General features: G+C 44.6%; 1 protein-coding gene across 4 annotated transcripts in view; it reads left to right on the plus strand.

Annotated features, from left to right (window-relative positions):
* Positions 1-21,697, plus strand: part of SPEG (striated muscle enriched protein kinase) — a 1,484,310-nt gene that overhangs the window by 1,431,013 nt on the left and 31,600 nt on the right. For all 4 annotated transcript variants that reach the window (XM_078679189.1, XM_078679190.1, XM_078679187.1 and 1 more), the window contains exon 38: positions 233-456. In XM_078679189.1, the coding sequence (XP_078535315.1) occupies positions 233-456 (224 nt within the window). The remainder of the gene's footprint in view (positions 1-232; positions 457-21,697) is intronic.

Consider the following 21,697-nt stretch of genomic DNA (forward strand, 5'->3'; position numbering starts at 1 on the left):
AGTATATGTACTCCTAGTGATGGTACCGATGAGGGTCTGTAATAACACCCGTAAAGTGGAAAGGACGTTCGGAGCCTTTTTCCTTTATTTCGTTTTCTTTAGATCTGTGCTCTGTTCTCCATGTTTGATGAGGTGAAGTGCATTACCACTAGGTCATGTGTTCTTTGTGTTACACTGCTGCCGGTTGGGTACACTCATCTGCCTCCTGCTTTGTCATCATTCTCCTCCCCAGGTTTCGGTACTCGGAGGACGACGTGGTGAATTACATCCTTCAAATCCTGCAGGGCCTCGAGTTTCTTCATGACAATCGCATCATACACCTCGACATCAAGCCTGAGAACATCATTGTGTCATACATGAACACCATCAAAATCATTGACTTCGGGAGCGCGCAGCCCTTCAACCCTCTGGTGCTCAAGCAGCTGGGCCGCCGGGTGGGCACGCTGGAGTATATGTGTAAGTGAGCGGAAATAGATCTGAAAGTGGCCCAAGACCGGGGTCTGCTGAACACATGTGTGAGTGTCATGAAAGTGGGGCCACCATGCAGTGTATTCTTGAGCGGGCCTTGGAAGGGGGGACAGTGATGTCAATGTGCCTAGAAATGGCACACTCTATAGTCTGTCTACATCTTTAAGTGTGAGAGTGGAAATGTTAGTGCACGCAGAGGTGTTCCAACCTGGTATATTGCTCAGTAAACCCGGATAATGTGTAAGCCGGGTATATTTGTATGTGTTCCAGTGGAGGAGATACTGTGAAATGTGTGTTTAAGTTTAACAAGGTAGGATAGATTGCTACTTGTACTCGGTGTGGCAAAAGGAGACTGGAAACTGTATTAAATGGGCAGGTATGTTAGATGAGGAAGTACTCCGAAATATAGATATACCAATTAGAAGATAAGATGGAATTTATGTCAAACTGGAATAAATATCCTAGTATGCTCTCAGGTATATATGCACGTTTTCTAAGGGAGAGAGCACAGTGGTGCTCATATCTAAGTGCCAAAAGAGGAGGCACACTAGAGTCCACATGATAGTTTTTTAGCTTCCAGAAAGCTGTGGGCAGATGCTTAGCTGGGCATAAGCTAGCCCAGGTATAAAAGGCTAAGACGTGGCAGGTGGAGACTTCCACCAGCAAGAAATCACCACCAGTGAGAGTCACTGCGCGTCTCTGCATGAGGTGTTGATGCAAGACAGGGTCACTTCTTTAGAATGACAACAGTTTACCTGTACAGTTTAGAGCAACTCGACAAGGGCACTGTTGATGCCAATCACAACTGCAGCAACAGTGGCACCATCCACAAAAGCAACACCTCAAATGCTGGAATAAATGATCCCACCGTAGGCAACCCTATCAATGATGAAAGCACAGTTTACAAGAACACCACTAATGGCAGCACTGTGAATGCCGCACAGTTAATAACAGCACAGTTGATGTGACAACCTGATCGAACCTCCAAGATAATCTTTTTGGAAAGTGGCATTGCAGCAGCCCTGCTTGCCAGAGCACACCTCTTGGAGCAAAGGTGCATCACATAAGGTGCTGGATACCTGGGATTCTTAAGATAATGGTCCTGTTAGCCTCCCTAAAGCCCAACACAGTTCACGGTAAAATGCCCGGATTCCAATGAAGAGTACGTAGACAAACTCACCACAAGGGGGCATGGATTAAGAAGGTGGTAGGGAAGGAAGCAGCAAATCCTACCAGGCAATTCAAGAAAGTGAGGATGATAAGTGATGGCAGTATGATCATGAATCACACGAAGAAAAAGAGCAAATCATTGCCGACCCATGGTTCACAGTCCTTCATCTTTAACCAAAGACTTACAGCAGATGTTAGCAGACTCCACATCAGAATCCCTGAGAAGCCATGGGTGGCACCTGCACCACAGCCATCCATGCCACCACCTGCACCACTACCATCCATGCCACCACCTGCTCAGCAGCCTCAAATCCAGATGAATCCAGAGGCCTCGTTCTTTGCCAAAGCAGAGTCGTCTGTTGCAACCACATACTGCTCCACAATCCCCTCCAGAGCCCCACAGGCAGCTGAACTGGGCTCATACACTGTTTGTTCCACAACAGGTTCCAGTACCCAGTACATCTATCCTTCCGTTACCAGATGATCCGTTTTCAGATGAGGAGAAAGGAGAGGGTGAAATTCAGGAAGATGTTCTACCTACCATAGGGACAGATGGATAACTATATTGTGACTATAGCCACTGACCCGTCCGTCCGTTCAGCCTCCTGCCGATTCACTGCCTGAGGTTATCATGGGTTTCATTCCTTAATGGACACAGTCTGTTCGCTATGACATCAGAAAGCCACAAAGCTAAACAATGAGGTGAATTCCTATAATTGATCTCATCTGGAATGAAAGTCTAAAGGGCCTTCAGATACCTGCTAAGGTGTACTGAGTCTAGGAAAGAACTACAAGGCTGAGGAGAACACACCTCCATGCCACATAGGGCAGCCTTGAGTGCCTCCGGCTGTAATGCAGGTACCCCATACAATCTCCGCCACATAGGCAAAGAAGATTGCTGGACAACATTAGACAACAAGTATCAGCCAACTAACAAATGCAGCCAGACAATGCATCTTTCCTAAGCCTCTTCCCCGAAGTCAAACGTAATCACGGTAATCTTGCAGAAAGGCAAAAAAGCTTCCTCAGTTATAATAAGTTCTGTTATGGACGTCTCTAGTACGGGTTTTAAGCAGCTAGCGAGAGGAGCAGTGCTGTGCAGGCAGGACTGGCTGCATTGTACATTCCTCAGGCAAGAGGTTTGAAGCAGAGTCATGGATGTGGCCTTTAATAGGGAATCAGTGTTTGGAAGTCCCGCTTTTGTTACAGGGAGCCGATATTGCAAAACTGACCCCCAAGGGCACAAAACCGATCCCCACCCCTCCAACCCACCGGGGAAATGCCCGGTGCCTGTTACGGCCATTCCAGCCCTGCTTATGATGAACACAGACCATGGTGGTGAAATAAACTGGTTGTGCGACTGTTTCTTGTACATTGGTTCAGAGTCTGTGTCTGCGCTCCCTCCTCGGTGTGCAGGAGTGAGTTCTGTAGTTTGCAGTGATAGAAGGAAATGGTAAAGTAAGGAATCTCAAATAGGAAGTTTCATCTGTGGACTTTACAGAGAAAGGGAAAAGTGAAGGGATGAAATAGAGAAAGAAGCCTAGGAAGGACGTTTTTTTGATAAGGGAAAACACAACAAAAGGAGGGATTTCAGATGGAGAAGAAAGGAAACAGCGTGGGTCGGTGGGAAAAAGTAAGAGACAGCGAGAAAGTACAGCCTCTTTACTCGCTCACCACTTTGAAATGTCGCCAGCCGCCACTGCTCAAAATTGTAAATTACTTATTTGTAAATTACTTAAAATAGTATAGCCCCCAGGCCCTTCAATTTGGAGGAGTCATGCGAGTTACATTTTGGAGTAAATTTACGGATTTTGATTAGCCAAAAAGCAGTAAATTTACTCAAAAATGTAAATTATTCTAAAGTGTAAGTTACCTTTGTGAATCAGGCCCTGAAAGGTCACAAACACTTTTTATAGGTATTTATACATGTAATTTGCTCTTACACTTTTTGAGTAACTACTTTTGGCTATTCACAAAATCTGAGTGTAAAGGTACTTAAAGGTGTATGGGTATATTACAGGTGTAAATTACTTAAAATTGTAAGTTACCTTTTTGAATAAGCTTTTAGTTTGGATGAGACATTTAAGTTACACTTTTGGAGTACATTTACACGCAGATTTTGTAAATAGACAAAAAGTAGTAAACATACTCAAAAGTGTGAGTTACTCACAGATGTAAGTTACCTTTGTGAATCAGGCCGCTGGTGTCCAAGCCCCCTGAGATAGGTCACCACCAGTGCCATGGACTTTGGAGAAGATTCATGGAGGCGATCTGGGTTGAAATGAGAGCACTTTGAATGATAATTGCAACTGGCCTCTTTGAAAGCCAGGTATTTTCACAAAGAAAGACAAGTACTCACTCCATCGCACCCATAAGCGTGAAGAAAGGGGTGTTTAGCTGACCTGCTGTTGTGGGGGCCACACTGCCCCCACATGACCCCGCTCCGGCGGGTGCAGAGCAAAAACTAAAATGGTAATAAAGCACTTTATTACCGTGTTATTTGTCACTTTTTCTGTGCCCACAGGGAAGGGGGTGGGGCGGAGATGCTCCTTTGCCCAAATGCAGCGTCCTCTGCTGCTTTGGAGTAAGGTTACTACTTTGTGAATCAGCAGGTCTTTCTAATCCTGGACTGCTGGCTAATAAAAGGAGTATTGTTTCAGTGCACAGAAACCTCCACAAAAAAACCCTGAGGCTATTTCGGGGAGAGGATGTAGCCTTACGGCTAGAGCGGTCGACCTCTGAGATACAAGCCGTGCAAATTATATTTCTTAACTGATTTGAAAACCCAAATCCCTATCACAAAATTCTAACATATATTTGTTAGATTGATTATATATATTCATCTAAAGCAATTGATATTTAACTAAATGCCCTATTATTTGGCGTGCATTCTTTTACTCTGGTTTGCCACAATCACTTAATTTAGATAAATAGCTGTTACTTAATTTTTACTCCAACTTGCCAACATGTGTTTCACAATCTTCTTTCATATCTTCGTTAGGACAAAGAGCACTAATTTATGAAGTTCATACAAACGAATAGATCCACTTTATTATGAGATTTATTTCACGCAGTCCTCAGGGTTATCAATTTGTCAAATTTACTAGGTTTAATAAATTAAAGTTTTCAGTACTAATGTTGTCAAGTATGAATCACACTGTCCTGTTTATTCTCCATTATCTATCCGTTTGGCTATTCAGGTCATGGTTTGGGCATGATAATTTCTTTCAGGTCAGGAGAATAATTCTGTCCTCACAGGAAGATGCAGGCCTGCATGGAAATGCCCCAGAACGCAGAGCTAAAGACAAGCCTTGCAATCCTTTCCTCCCTGATCAAAGCGCCTTTGTTACTGATACAGCTTCACATTAGTACCTCCAGTATCACGTAAACAAACGTAAGGGCAGGGTTGCAGATCCTATCAAAGAAATCCCAAAGACTGTGGAACCGGGCCATACAACATCAGATGTCACTATCTGCAGAACACCTACCAGTACACAACAGTTGAGCTTCCTGAGAGGGCCACAAGTGGAACCTGAATGAATGCCAACTCGACAAAATCTTCAGACTCTGTGGCAAGCTATGTGGTACAGTTTCCACATAGCTGATTATGCACTGGAATGCTTCGACATCGAATTGTGTCTTTTAGTCATCTTCATGGTGGCGAAGCCTTGACTTGTTTAATCGGTGGTGTAGATGTCAAGTGTGGAGGTCTTGGCGTTTAAGGAGTCAATCTTGTTGCTAACTGTAGGAAAGTACGATCTACTCTCATGGTCACCCCCACTTTTTGCTGGTGTTATGCTGTTTTCTGACTAGTCTGACTGGGATCCTGCTAATCAGGACCCCAGTCACTCTGCTCTCTCATTAAATTTGACAAAAGTAAGTACTTTGGTACCTCCACAATTGGCTGCTGGTGCACCCTTGTAAGTCCCTAGTATATGGTACCAAGGTACCCAGGGCAAAGGTACACCAGGGCTTATGCCACCCATGAGAGACAAGTCTACAGGCCTGACATTGCAGGCGGTGTGAGTTGGTGCTTGTCACCCCTATTGCATGCTCTTCAGTCCTGAGGGTAGGGTGCTTAGTTACAAGTGTGACAGTGCCCCTGAATGAGTAAGGCACCCCTACAAACTCCGGAGTCGATTCTCTGGCTTTTTAAGTGCGGTCAGCCATTTAATACAATAGTGGACCTCAATTCAATTACAAGATATATAACTAATAATATGCTGCACCAAAACCGGTCATGTTTGGTATCAAACATGTTGGAATCCTACCCCAACACTTATTCCAGTGCTGGATGTAAGATCCCATGTACTGGGGGGCTCTCCCAGACGTGACTAGTGTAGAGGGCTGGGATAGGGGCGCTTTGAAGGGTACATTTGGTGGCCTCCTTGCGTTTGAGCCAGTTCAGGAAGCCCATGGCTCCCCACTGGTGCAAAATTGGACAAAGGGCATGTGAGTATCCTCCCCTCTGTCCAGCCAATCCTCTGGGAGGGATCCTTGAATCGTCCCAACCTGTTCCCTCGGGTACTTAAAGGCTTAACTGTGGGTGGCTCTTCAGGTTCGTGTGGGACAAGATTCAAACTTGAAATCACTTCAACTTTAACCATCTGGGCACCTTGTACTTCACTTGACTTCGTCTGTGACCGAGACTTAACTAAAGAAGACTCCTACTGCTCCTGGTCTCTCTGTTCTGCAAGTCTTCTTCATCGTCTGTGCCTGTGTTTCACCCAGGTTCCCCTCCCGGCCGGAGGGCATCAAAGACACCCGAAGGAATCTCCCTTGGATGGAAGGAGTCACTCCCTTGCATCTGAAGTTGACCGGTCTGCTCCTCCTGATGTCCCACAGACCCCAAAAGGCTCAGAAACTCAGGTGGTGGTTCTGCAACTACCTGACCTGTCCTCTCAGCACAGCAAGTTTGAGGCCAGTATCCATCGTTGAAACCGCTGGAACAGAACCCCTGTGCACTACGTCGACTTGCTGTTGCCAAGGCTTGTTGGCTCTGTCCTCCAGATATCTTCGGGCTACAAGAAGCTCCAGCCTCCAGAATCTTTTCCTGCCAAGATCTTCGTCCTCACCGTATCCTCTGTACCATGGGTCTGCATCTTTGGTGTGCTGCTTGAAGTTCTTTTGCGACTCCTGTGCTTTTGGCCTGTGGGTCCACTTGAGGGTCTTCTTTGGCTTCAGTAGGCTCCCCTGCTTCCTTGCGCCTGTTCTGACTCTCCCGCAATTGGAGAGTCCTTTTGACCCTGCTGGTTCCAATGATGCACCTTTTTTTCATTTACCTGGTCTGTTGCTGCTGCCAAGGCTTGTTAATGCTCCCGCCAGACACCTACCCCCTGGTTCTTGACTCCCGCTGTGGGACACCTCGTGAATGGCACCTGGTCATCCACAGCCTTAACTGGTCCTCACAGCTGCAGCGACAAGTTCACCGTCATCATTCCTTCATCTGTGGTCATTGGCCTTACTTGCCTCCTGGTCACTTCTGAGTGGCATAGACTCTGTCCCGTCTGCTTGCAGGTACTTCTCTTCAAGAATCCATCCTTAGAATCCACCGGACTCTTCCATCTTTCCTGAAGTCCTACATTGTGGTCTACGGCGATTTCCGACATCACTTCACACCTATGCACCCGGCTTCCCTGATGTAGGTATCCTGCTTCCTGGGGTATGCACTTGGGCGCTGACTCTCCAACCTTCTGCCTTCTTCAGGGTCCACTGAGAAGGGTCCTTCTTCTTTTTTTTAAAAAAAACATTTTATTATAGTTCAAAACAATCATAGGGCATATATGGAGAGGTGCACAGACATAATATCGACTCCAAAATATCGTCTGGACAGAATATCGAGTTTTAAATATCGTTTGGAGAAAATATCGACTAGACAGAATATCGACAGCCAAAATATCGTTTTTAAGGTAAGTGAAGTAATATCGACTGTAAATAATATAGACAGTGAAAATATCCAAGTATATAATCTAGATAGTAAAAAATATAGTTTTTTAAATAATATTTAATTATTTATAGTGTGTTTATGTTATAATATGTGTGAAAAGTGTCAATTTATTTTATAATTATTTTTAATTATTTTTTTAATTATTGTGTAATTTAATTCTGTAGCGGGTTGTGGGTTTATAGGGGAATAGGGTGGGAAGTAATTTAATTATAATTAATTAAATATGTAAATTTATTAATTGGTAGTAATAATTAATTAATTGGTAATTAAATAATATATGTTAATTATTTAAAATTTAATTGGTAATTAATTTTATTTCATTGATTAATTGCTAATTATGTCAATTAAAATAATGTATTTTCTCTAGCGGGTTGTGGGTTTATAGGGGAATAGGGTGGGAAGTAATTTAATTATAATTAATTAAATATGTTAATTTAATAATTGGTAGTAATATTTAATTAATTGTTAATTAAAAAATATTTGTTAATTAATTAAAATGTAATTGGTAATTAATTTTATTTAATTGATTAATTGGTAATTATGTTAAATGAAAGGGGTATTTTTAGGGTTCAGGGTCAGTTTTTAGTTTTTGGGTAAAGGGGTATTTTTAGGGTTCAGGGTCAGTTTTCAGTTTTTGGGTAAAGGGGTATTTTTAGGGTTCAGGGTCAGTTTTCAGTTTTTGGGTAAAGGGGTATTTTTAGGGTTCAGGGTCAGTTTTCAGTTTTTGGGTAAAGGGGTATTTTTAGGGTTCAGGGTCAGTTTTCAGTTTTTGGGTAAAGGGGTATTTTTAGGGTTCAGGGTCAGTTTTCAGTTTTTGGGTAAAGGGGTATTTTTAGGGTTCAGGGTCAATTTTTAGTTTTTGGGTAAAGGGGTATTTTTAGGGTTCAGGGTCAGTTTTCAGTTTTTGGGTAAAGGGGTATTTTTAGGGTTCAGGGTCAGTTTTCAGTTTTTGGGTAAAGGGGTATTTTTAGGGTTCAGGGTCAGTTTTCAGTTTTTGGGTAAAGGGGTATTTTTAGGGTTCAGGGTCAGTTTTCAGTTTTTGGGTAAAGGGGTATTTTTAGGGTTCAGGGTCAGTTTTTAGTTTTTGGGTAAAGGGGTATTTTTAAGGTTCAGGGTCAGTTTTTAGTTTTTGGGTAAAGGGGTATTTTTAGGGTTCAGGGTCAGTTTTTAGTTTTTGGGTAAAGGGGTATTTTTAGGGTTCAGGGTCAGTTTTGGGTTTTTGGGGTACATATACAATATTGCCTATTATTTAATTAAATTTTGTTACTATATATATATGTTTTAAGAAATATGATTAAAAAAATATTTTTTTTTTACTTTCATTAAATATTTAATTATTAAAAGTTATTTTAAGTATTGTTAATTATATTTTAGTAATTAAATTTTTATATTAATGTAATTAAACATTGTTTTTAGTAAAGTCGATATTTTTTACAACGATATTTTTGTAAACGATATTTTGTAGTCGATATTTTTGTACTTACCTGTTTGTACATACAAACTCGATATTTTTGTAGTAGATATTTTCTCCTCGATATTTTGGGTACTCGATATTGTGGTAGTCGATATTCTTTCAGTGATCCATATGGAGAATCACAGTGTGCATACAAAGAGATCGATAACCACTCGGTCTAGATACAATACATAAAAGGAAAAAACATATGCAAGATAACCGTAGACTGCAGTGCATTTGGGTACATTTGTGTCCAACCACAAGTTCGCCTCCTTGAGGATCCTCTGTACTTACCTGGGGTGGTTCCTTGTCTCCCCAACTCTTCTGAGTCTTCTGGTCCAAGTCCCGACTTTGTTTGCAGTTCTCATTCCACTTCTTTAGTATACGGTTTGGTCTCCTCCTGGAGACAATTGTGTATTCGATCTTAGTTGCCTGTTTACATTTGAAGTATTGTGTACATTGTGTTGATATCTCTGGTAGGAGATATACCAATGTGTTAGTGAGTGTGTATAATAAATATACATATTTGTATACCTACTCTGTGTGGTTCTTTTTCGTTTAACCTAATCTATATGATTAGTTCTGGTGAAACAAGCGGTTTATCACTCCTTCTGGGCTGAGCCTTAAGGCTACTTTCCACAGCTACCACTTAGAGTACTTTCTATGGGTGTCTAAGACCAACAAACTCACCATAATGGTTGTCTGGATTAGTGCAAGGTGCTTCTATTAAATGAGTGTGCACCATACACTAAACCAGCCTCCTACAGTAAAAACGCTGATAAGATAGAGGCTCTTATGTTGGAGTTGCCTTTGAGCCTCGATGAACATCTCAGTGCAGATAGTTTCGGTGTCAACCAATGCTCCTGTGATAGGTCGGAGTGCTTAGAATGGTGATGGTGGCATCTTTTATGTTTATTCTCCCTAGAACGACCTATTCACAAGAGGAAGGTAGTGCAGTAGAGGAACCCTCTTTTGTCTTCTGTTTCGTCCTTTCTTTTGGTGCCCTGGCTTCCTCCAGTGTCCCTCTAATAGATTATCTTCTACCTCTAAGGGTTATTGTTTTTGCAAAAATGACATTCTTTTACAGAATGAGATGGACAGATCACAGATAACCTTGTATGTGGGTAGACCTGCACACTTCTTAGTATAGACTCAAGTGTGGATACAAAAATAATCTAAAGGTTTAAAGTGTTTCTGCGTGCTATCTCGCTATGGGGTATAGGCCTAACCCCTCTCTCATAATAACGTTTGCCATGGCCTGGGAGCACCCAGGTCTGCGAAATGCACAGCGTTAGTCCCCAGGGTTTCAAATTCTCATTACAGTCTTTCACAATTTTCATGAGATTAAACCAGAATAAACACAAGAAAAGTTTCAAAAAAGGCTTCAAAACATATTATTGTGTACAAGCAATTTTAAATAACTCAAATCTCTATGAGTAAACTTCAAAGTGAATGTATGCAACTATCTGTTGTTTGCTATTGTGTTTAACAAACACCAAATTACACATGATATTTAAAAAAATTGAAATGGTATTCCCAATGCATTTCGGGTTATTTTAACCCTTCTTCAGGGGTACTTCCAAATAGTGATGTGAAATTATGCGCTCCCTCCACATGAAACTACAACAAAATCGAGAATAGGAGGTAATGTCACAAAGTGACCCAACATTCGTTTAAAAAGGCAGTACATACAGCAATAGGATTTGCACATGAAAGCGGAAGCTCCCAGAAAAAGAAGAGAATATGTATTTAATAAACTGGTCATGAGACAGCTAAGGTTAAAAGAAGATTGAGAAATAGTCCAATGATGCCCAACAAGGACTCAGGCATCACCCGGTGGAAGATCAAATGCGGGTGGTGCCTAATTTATAATGTTGGTAATGCTGCGAGTCATGCAGACATGTAACTTTGTGAGCGTCAGTTATGAACGTCGTGCTTTGGTGCGAGGTAGAATCTTACCCCCGCTGCAAAATCTTATATGTTCAAAGTTCGTCTCTAAAAAAATGAATAAGAGTTCAATGTAAGACTCGTAAACTAGGCGCCGAAAGGTGATATTTAGTAGGTGTAGAGGGACTAAAGCTTACCAGGAACGGAACCGAAGTCACGTTGGCTGAAGAAAAACAGAGACGTCCTCATATTAATAATACACAGTTTGTATTTGGGGCACTCTATTTTACCGGCTTAGCTAACAGACGCTGCAGGACTTCGAGGGCAAATCAGCCAACTCCTCGCCGCACCCGCTCCGCGGGTGCCGCTTCGCACAGGTGTGCGCAGTCTAACACTCACCGGGAACCAGGAGCAGCAAGGCGGAGGTAAGGGTGTGAGGCTCGGCGGGGCTGCGAGCGTGCGGGGACTCCAGCATCCAGGAGTCCCTGCGAGACCACGGAGACAGCATCCGGTCCGCTCTCCCCGCTGGCCCGCCCCCCGTCCGCCTGAGGCTTCTAAAGGCGAGCCACACCATCACCTGTTGGGGCACTCTATTTTACCGGCTTAGCTAACAGACGCTGCAGGACTTCGAGGGCAAATCAGCCAACTCCTCGCCGCACCCGCTCCGCGGGTGCCGCTTCGCACAGGTGCGCGCAGTCTAACACTCACCGGGAACCAGGAGCAGCAAGGCGGAGGTAAGGGTGTGAGGCTCGGCGGGGCTGCGAGCGTGCGGGGACTCCAGCATCCAGGAGTCCCTGCGAGACCACGGAGACAGCATCCGGTCCGCTCTCCCCGCTGGCCCGCCTCCCGCCCACCACGCCCCCTATAATAGACAATCAGACTCCCGCAGCGCGGGACGCAGCTCGGGCGAAGACCGGGCTAAGAGCGGGCCGTTTGAGGCCGTTCGAGGTCTGAGCGGTCTGGTCTGGCCCACCCTCTTTCGCCTCACCCGCGTTATTATCTCTTCTGAGTTAAATAGGTAAACCACCATATTATCCAATTTCCATTCGTAGTCTTAGCGGTTGCCTTCGTGTAGCTTAAGTTATGTGCTCCAGGGTAACTCGGAGTAAAGACGCCAAGAGTGGCCCTCCAATCAATGGCCCTATGGACGATTTTATTACCCGTACTAACCTAGCTATAGATCAAGAAATTTCTAAACTTCAGTCTCGGGTTTCGATGGAACTGGCAGTTGCTAGAAGATTGTCCCAGGTCATTGCAACATCTAAAAAATCCTCCCTAGGCCACATAGCCACTGTGGTTACCCCGGAGCGTCCTGCCATTCCCCATTGTCTAGTCACGCAGGTTGATGTTCATCATACCCCGATCTCCCCCTCGCCTCTTCCGCCCCTTGAGCCACCAGCCAAGCCAGACGAAGTGATCCTACCAGCGGTATCTCCCAAACAGGCTGCTATTTCTAAACCCCCCCCCCCGGTATTTCTCAAATCACCTAGTGGTAATATTATAAATGGTAAACAACCTAAAAGGAAACGTAACTCCCGCTCTGCCTACTCTCGCAAGAAGGCAAAAACTGCAGTTGCACAACACCTTATACTGACTAGCGTCCCAGTATCTAACGCAAAAGGAGAGTGTACCTCTAGTGAGCAACCACCAAGGGAGGGAGGGGGAGAGGGGTTACCCACTGCTTCCTCCACTACCATCTTAGAGGATGTGGGCCTACATGTAGAGGGCCTGGAAAGGAATGAAGGGGAATTTATTGGTTTAGTTTGGGAAACCCTTAAGAAACTTCTTTCCCCCCTCGACCTCAGACTCTCTCGCATCGAAAACAACTTGCTCGAGATGGAAAAGATCATTATTGCCCTGGCCACTCTCGGCTTGAGAAGTCTTGAAAAACAGGGTCTCCCTGTTGTTGACCCATCACCAGCAGCCCCTATATTGCATGCCCCGCAACCTCCCCCCCCAGTACCAACCACTGTACGGCCAGTTCCCAAACCACGGACCATGGGTGTGGATCAAATTGCTGCTGCCTCTAAACCTAAGGCCCCTAAGCACTTCATTCCACAGCCATTAGTAAATCCCAACGCTGGCATCCCTTTTAGATCCCCTCCCAGTGAAGTGGCTAACCAACCAACCCAGGGCACTTCTGTTAAGAATAACTTTAGAGGGGGTTACATTGATCTTCCTCCAGAGGCCAATGATTATATGGTTGTGTTGACGGGCGTCCCCCAGATTGGAAATGGTCAACACGAGAATCACTGGTCTCTGAAGAACAAGATACTGCACTGGCTCAATGCGAACAGACCAATTCCCAATGGCCGGAGAAGCAGAGTTTTGATGGTACGTAGAATTCCATGGGTGGGTCCCACAAGGAAAACCAGCTCCGGGGACTGTATAGTGGTGACCTTTGAGGACCCGCACACAGCACATCACATCTGCTCTTGGCCCATCAGCGAAGGTTCTTCTGTCATACCTAGGCCACTCTCCTTTTTTATCCACCACCTTCCAGATATATTCCGGTGGATGACTGGTCACTGGTATATCACCAAGCACGGAAGAGCTACCCTAACACCCAAAAGGATTTTCCTTTACACTGGAATGGTCTTCCAACCTCCAACAGGTTTGCCAGCCTAGAGGAGGTAGATTGACTCCCTAGGCAACATGCCTCTCAGCTAATGGAAAAATCATCTTCATCCAAGGCCTCAGGGCTTGCAGATTCTTTCTCCTTGTTGAAAGAACTCTCAGTTCCTAGCCCCCTAGGCTCAGTAGGAATACCACATACCTTGTCTATAGAGGGGGGATTGATCGCTTCTTGCACGTTAGATTCGCAAGATGTAGCCAAGCGGCTGGACCTACCTCGTATGATTCCTCTATCATTCTCTCAGGATGTCACCATAGATAGGATGCCGTTCGGAGGAGTATTGCATCCCAAACACCGGCAGATTGAATCACCAATAAGGTTATCTAGAGTGGCTGCAGGGGTGGCAGGCCCTGCGACTTATTCGGCTAGACCTGTCTATTCTCCAAGGGAAATTACTCCACATGAACCCGTGTTAAAGATTCTAAGCTGGAATGTGGCAGGGCTTGCCCGTAACCTTGAAATCCCTGAATGGAACACTTTTTTGGACCCTTATAACATCTGCCTCCTTCAAGAAACCTGGTGCCTAGAACCCAGGGACAGAGTAGGCTTCACAACCTACTTTGTCCCAGCTTCCCAACAACATGGTTCCAAAGGTCGCCCGTCTGGCGGCCTTATTATATGGGTCAGTATCGCACTAGGTTTAAGTGTAAGCCAAAGGATCACTCAATCTCCTGACCTCCAGAGGATAACTATTCACTTCCAAGGGGGAAGGAAGCTAGAAGTCTTCAACCTTTATTTGAGGGGAGCTAGGGGAGGGGCATCAAGCCTATCCTCAACAGGATTAAGCAGCGATCTAGCTGCCTGTAATATCGATTCTTATGTTCTCCTTGCAGGCGATTTCAACTGCTGCTTCGAGCCATTGGCCAGGGAGGACATACTGGACTCTTTTGAAGAAGATACAAGGAGAGGTATCCCTATCCTGACCCTAGATCCGATCCCCAAATGGACGCAAAGTGCAATAGACATCAATGCACTTTGCATGGAACACGACCTGAGACCAACAAATGGCCGATCCAATTCGGATTCCAGGGGCGCGCATACTTTTAACAGGACGGGACACACCTCTAGAATTGACTATATCATGTTGAATTATAATCTTTGGCCCTTCCATCAAGACATGGAGGTCTTAGAGACTTGTGATAGTGATCATAATCCTCTTTCCTTAACCCTCATTCCTCCTTGGCAGGTTGGGAACCGAGTCAAATTCACCCACAAGTGGAAATCCACCCATGAAATTGTTCCTTCAAACTGTGGCAGGCGCCTAAAGTGGGCAAAGGCAGCAGCGGATGAAGTAAGGATGGCGCAAGCTGGGTCCATCATGTCAGTGCTGGGGCCACGGCTCGATGCCCTAAGTCCCCCTAGGCAAGATGTTTTATCGCTATTTGTAGAAACTATTGCGGCATTAAGCGTACTGTTTACCATTCCCCATTCCAGTGCGAGGGTTGTACCGAAAGGTGTTCCTAAGGCAAGAGACAAGTGGTATTCCTCCAAATGTCGGGAAGCCAAGGGGGAACTTATCTCTGCAGTAAAAAACAAGGACCCGGTCACTATCAGAATCGCAAGGAAATTCTACAGAAAAACAGCGGCTGAGGCCAAGGAGGCCCACGAATACAATTTTTGGTGGGAGTTAGTGGAGGCAAGTACTAGGAAAGATTCCAAGGGGTTTTGGGATTTGCTGAGAGCAAGGGACAAGCCTCTTGATCAACAGTTAACCTGTAATATCCCTGGTGACGTCTGGTTTGACCACTTTTCCAAGCTTTATTCTGCTCCACCGGGGGCACCCCATCCAAGGTTGGATCTCTTGCCCAGTCCCCCAGTTGATATTCCAAATATTGACTGTCCTTTCACCATTGATGAAGTTGAAAGGGCAATCAGGTGTATTGTAACCAATAAGGCCGCAGGCCCTGATGGGATTCCGGGTGACTTGCTGAAGAAATATCCATTATTGTGGAGCAGACTAATTGCTTCACTCTTAAATGAGGCCTTGCTGGGAGGTTCTCTCCCTGAGTCATGGAGGGGTGCTGAGGTCGTCCCTATCTTTAAGAAAGGTTGTAGGGACGACCCAGCTAACTATCGCCCTATCAGTTTGCTGGACTCAACACAAAAGGTTGCGGGCAAAGTGGTACTAAGTAGGATCTTGCAGTGGGCTGAAGAAAACCAGATTCTGTCAGATTTCCAAGCAGGTTTTAGAACAGGGACAGGTACCATCGAGCAGACATTTCGCCTTTTAATGATATATTGGAAAGTGGTGGTGCTGGGTGGGGGCAGTTTGTATTTAGTCTTTATTGACTTGCGAACTGCCTTCGACCTGGTCCCACGCGCCCAATTGTGGAATGTCCTGGACAGGTTAGGCTTACCCCCTTACTTGTTGGCTTTGCTTGTAAAATTCCACGAAAGCAACTTTGCCCAGATTAGATGGGGTGTTCAAGGGGAAAAAACATCTAGTATCCCTGTAAATAGGGGCGTCCGCCAGGGATGTGTGCTTGCCCCCACTCTGTTTTCCCTCTATGTCAACGGAGTGGTGGAGCATCTTCTCCAACATCCATCAGATGCACCCTCCCTGGCTGGGAGGAAAGTTCCGACACTCCTATTTGCGGATGACACCCTTCTAATCTCTAAATCACCAGCAGGCATCCAAAAGTTGCTTTCTAGCTTCAAGGCCTTTTGCGATACTAAGGGCCTGTCTATAAATATAGGCATGACCAAATTCCTTGTTCTTAACCCCCCAAGAAATCTGTTGCCCCCCCTGCTCTCGACTCTGTTCCGCTCGAAAGAGTCAAAGAATTTGATTACCTGGGCATCCGACTTTGCGACACTATGAGATGGAAGGCACACCATCAAAAGGTGTTTTTGACCCATAAGAGGATCGCTGGTGCCCTGCTCAAAGAACAACGTGCTTCATCCATTAAACCTATTGGGGCACTACTAGACATCTATAGGGCAAGGGTGGTGAGTGCAGCATTGTATGGCGCAGAACTGTGGGGCATTCAGAGAGTTGACACCTTATCGCACCTCGAAAATAACTTCCATAAAGATCTTATGAGGTTACCCCACAGTACCCCTACAATTCCACTCTTGCTAGATGCAGGTACGCGTCCAATATGTGAGCAAGCAAGGCTTTGCCCCCTTCTATTATGGGACAGGATATGGAACGTCCCAGAATTGAGTAGCTACGCAGATGCCTTAAGTGAACTCTTATCCCTTTCGGGCTGGCATAAGGTACCCTGGCTCAGGGAGGTAAAGCGGCTTCTCCACGAGTTGGGGTTAGGAGACGCGTGGGCTAACAGATCAGCTCCGTCAAAACAATTACTAAAGAAGGCTTATTGGTCATGGGTGGACAACGAGAGACTGTGCAATCCTAATCATTGTAATTCTGCTGCTCAGTTTTTGTTATTTAAGGAGCTCCCATACAGGGAACCCTATCTGGATTTAATCCATAACTCGGGCGACAGGTCATTGTACTTTAAATTCAGGGTAGGAGTACTACCTTTAGGGTTGTTCACTTCCACCTGGAAACCACCTCTACAAACTGTACCATATTGTCTCTTCTGTGACCTAAGGGTTGAGTCTGTTGCTCATCTGTTGTTTGAGTGCTATGCTTATGTGGTGCCTAGGTTGAGATGGCTGAAGCCCTTATGCAGGAGCTTGGGTACTAGATCACATTTGGAAGCCTTACGTATATTGCGTACAGATGCCCGACCCTTTTTTGCTTGTTGTATAGCAAAATTTCTGGGCTGGGCCTGGCGAATAAGAACTGCAAAGAAACTGTTGATCCAGTAATGTGTTTTCTGCCTGTACCGGTTCTTTATATTATGCCCATATTACATTTTTTAATCTCGTTGTTGATTTTGAAGGGTTTACATTGTGCATTGTTAAATTGTTTTTAATATTATGTAATGTATCGCTTTTATGATATGTTTTTATATCGAAATAAAGCTTTCATCATCATCATCAATAATACACAATGCTCACCTTTGTGTGTACATAAAGAGCCGCCAAAACGCCACCGTCCTCGCCAAACCGAACCAACGTGATGATGTATACTGGTATGTTCTGTGTTTAAAGGCACGGAACCTGAAACCGTGCTGGGAAACCTAGCAACCAAAAAATATTTATTGTACCCGTGTTTACACGAATAAACCTGACATGAAGAATGTGAATGGAATCTATAAGGTATTTGTTCTTAAACACTCTGTACAGTCACCTAAACTTAAGAAAATAATCAAAAAACATTGGGAAATCATCGAGCAAGAACCAGATTTCACCACTCTATTTAGAGAGAAACCTCTGTTCGCGCACAACCGATCCAAGAATTTACAGGAACTACTGAAACCTAGACCCATCGGTACATCATCTAATCAGAAAGGGATGAGAAAATGATGGAACTGCGGTCAATGCAGTAACATCATTCCAGGTAACACTTTTGCTCAACCCCACACAGGCAAGAAGATTTCATTATGACACACATCGGACTGTAACACTGAGGGGGTGATATACGCAATTCAGTGCCCATGCGGGTTGGTTTACGTAGGCAGAACTCCAGAAAAATCAAAAACACGAATCATCGAACATAAAAGTAAGATTCGCAACAAAAACCAGCACTCCTGTCTAGCCACACATTGGGTCAATGCATCACACACCATTCCTCAGATCAGATTCACAATTCTAGAAAAAATAGATCACGTTCCAGGGCTAGATTACAATACGTTCTCTGGTACGCAGAGAAAGGTTCTGGATTAAGTACCTGGGTACTATAATCCCGGGGGGTCTTAACGATCACTATGAACTACTGTGTTTTTTATAATCATTTATATTCATGACTTTGCATATATAATGTTGTTCACTTTTGAATGCTGAACAAGAGCATCCATATTTCCATGTACAGGATTTGCACATGTTAATTCTTTTGTGGGAGAGATGTTCACACACTTCTTATTGATTATCATATATTTTTTTCTCACACATTTTTCTTACATATATTGGACTCAGAAATGGTTTCTCGACAGTTCACGACCAGTCTTTACCTTTATAGTCCGCTAAATACTTCTGTCATTTACTTTCTCATTTCACTAACGAACACCTGTTCGGTTTACCTACGTTGCAACGATGTGCATCAATTTCATTCACATTCTTCACGTCAGGTTCGTTCGTGTAAACACAGGTACAAAGAAGTTTTTTGGGTTGCTAGGTTTCCTCGCACGGTTGTCAGGTTCCGTGTCTTTAAACACAGAATGTACCAGTATACGTAATCACGTTGGTTCAGTTTGGCGAGGACGGTGGCGTTTTGGCGGCTCTTTATGTACACTCAAAGGTGAGCATCGTGTATTAGACATTTGGATGCTGTATCTTCTACTTTTTTTTAGTGTATTCACAATCCAACATGCATAGTGTATTAACGTGAGGAGGTCTCTATTTTTCCTCAGCCAGCGTGACTTCGGTTCCGTTCCTGGTAAGCTTTAGTCCCTCTACACCTACTAAATATCACCTTTCGTCGTCTAGTTTACGAGTCTTACATTGCACTCTTATTCATTTCTTTAGAGACGAACTTTGAGGATATAAGACTTTGCGGCGCAGGTAAGATTCTACCTCGCACCGAAGCACGACGTTCATAACTGACGCTCACAATGTTACAGGTCGTTTGAACTCTGCATTACTCACTGCGTTACTAACATCGTCAAAATGGTGACAACCCGTAGTTGATCTTTTCACCGGGTGATGCACGAGTCCCTGTAGGGCATCATTGGACTATTTCTCAATCTCCTTTTAACCCCAACTGTCTCACGACCAGTTTATTAAACATGGCGTTCATAACACACGCTCGCAATGTTACACGTCGTTTGAACTCTGCATGACTCGCAGCGTTACCAACATTATAAATTAGGCACCACCCGTATTTGATCTTCCACTGGGTGATGCACGAGTCCTTGTTGGGCATCTTTGGACTATTTCTCAATCTTCTTTTAACCCTAGCTGTGCAAATCCTATTGCTGTATGTACTGTTTTTTTAAAAGAATGTTGGGTCACTTTGTGACATTACCTCCTATTCTCGATTTTTGTTGTAGTTCCATGTGGAGGGAGCGCATAATCTTCACATCACTATTTGAAAGTACCCCTGAAGGAGGGTTGCAATAACCCGAAATGCATTGGGAATACCATTTGAATTTTTGATATCATGTGTAATTTGGTGTTGGTTAAATACAATAGTAAGCAACAGATAGTTACATATGTTTACTTTGAAGTTTACTCATAGAGATTTAAGTAATTTAAAATTGCTTGTACACAACAATATATGTTTTGAATCCTTTTTGAAACTTTTCTTGTGTTTATTCTGGTTTAATCTCATGAAAATTGTGAAAGACTGTAATGAGAATTTGAAACCCTAGGTACTAACGCTGTGCATTTCTCAGATCACAAATAACACATGTGGGTCAGAAGCAACCTTCTTCCTCCCATATGTATTCACAAAACGTGAAGGCATTTTGGAAGGAAAATACTCCTGATGGTGTTAAAACTCAAGGAATAAGTACGTTTCTTCAAAGAACATTGAGTGGAGTAAAAATGGTTATGTGTCCGAAGACAAAAATTCAAATAAAAAGATGGGTCCTCTTGAAGTGTTTCCATATCCAGTCATCATGAGCTGCAAAAAACAACTGAGACTGTGAGACAAACTGCTAGCGTGGTGCATACTGAGTGATGGCAGCCTCCTGCTGTCTTCAGATGCACACTGAGTGATGGAAGCCTCCGGCTCTCTTGAGGTGCACACTGAGTGATGGAAGCCTCCGGCTCTCTTGAGGTGCACACTGAGTGATGGAAGCCTCCGACTGTCTTTTTTTTTTTTTTTAAAGAATTTTTATTGCAGCAATAAAATGTGCACAATCAAGTCGCCATCGAGGGCAGCATCTTGCAGTCGTGGTACAACGGCTCTGAAATGGAAACCTTAGACTAACACGGCCATTTAGCTCACACCCCGGAGGTCGAGCGGCAGTATACAGGAGCGCATTATTCACTAAGAGCTGTATAAGTATTCACATATAACTGTTTCTTAGGCAGTACACAGGGCTGCGTTTCTAACCATCCGGTTCCCCCCGCACCTGACCCAGTGAGCTTCAAACAATATCAAACAACTCCCCCCCCTCCTAATCACCCCCCTCTTAACCCCACCATCCCTTACCCCCCTTCCCCCCTATCCCACCCCCTTACAAGCCTCCAACTGTCTTGAGGTGCACACTGAGTGTTGGAAGCCTCCGGCTCTCTTGAGGTGCACACTGAGTGATGGAAGCCTCTGGCTCTCTTGAGGTGCACACTGAGTGACGGAAGCCTCTGGCTCTCTTAAGGTGCACACTGAGTGATGGATGACTCCGGCTCCCTTGAGGTGCACACTGAGTGGTGGATGACTCCGGCTCCCTTGAGGTGCACACTGAGTGATGGATGACTCAGGCTCTCTCTCTTGAGGTGCACACTGAGTGATGGATGACTCTGGCTCTCTTGAGGTGCACACTGAGTGATGGATGACTCCGGCTCTCTTGAGGTGCCACTTAGTGATGGAAGCCTCCGGCTCCCTAGAGGTGCACACTGAGTGATGGAAGCCTCCGGCTCTCTTGAGGTGCACACTGAGTGATGGAAGCCTCCGGCTCTCTTGAGGTGCACACTGGGGGGTCCATTAGGATGAAGTCCGCCCGTCATCCTACCGGTGAATGGGACCACCCGCCATAAGGGCGGGGGGCCCGTTTTACATATTAAGATGCGCCCGCCACAGTGGCGGGCGCTTCCCGCATTTTTAGCATTGCGGCGGGCGCTGCTGAAAGCACCGTCCGCCGCAATGCTAAAAATGCACGTTGTGCATTTCAATGCATAACATTATTATTATTATTATTATTATTACGAATTTTAATATAGCGCCTGGTTACCATAAGGCATCCCCGCGCTTATCCAGAGGGAGACAGCATCAAATCAGCACAAGAGATCAGGCAGGAAACAAAAAAGTTTTCAGTAATTTACGAAAACGTAAGAAACTTGCTTCCGAATGCAAATACAGAGGGAGGGAATTCCACAGGGTGGCCACCCTAATGGAGAATCTTCTTCCACCAGTTCTTTCTTTCCTCACCCTCTTGACCTGCAACAAATGTTGATGGTCAGA

The sequence above is a fragment of the Lissotriton helveticus genome, chromosome 3_1 (assembly GCF_964261635.1).
Source record: "Lissotriton helveticus chromosome 3_1, aLisHel1.1, whole genome shotgun sequence".
Lineage (NCBI taxonomy): Eukaryota > Metazoa > Chordata > Amphibia > Caudata > Salamandridae > Lissotriton > Lissotriton helveticus.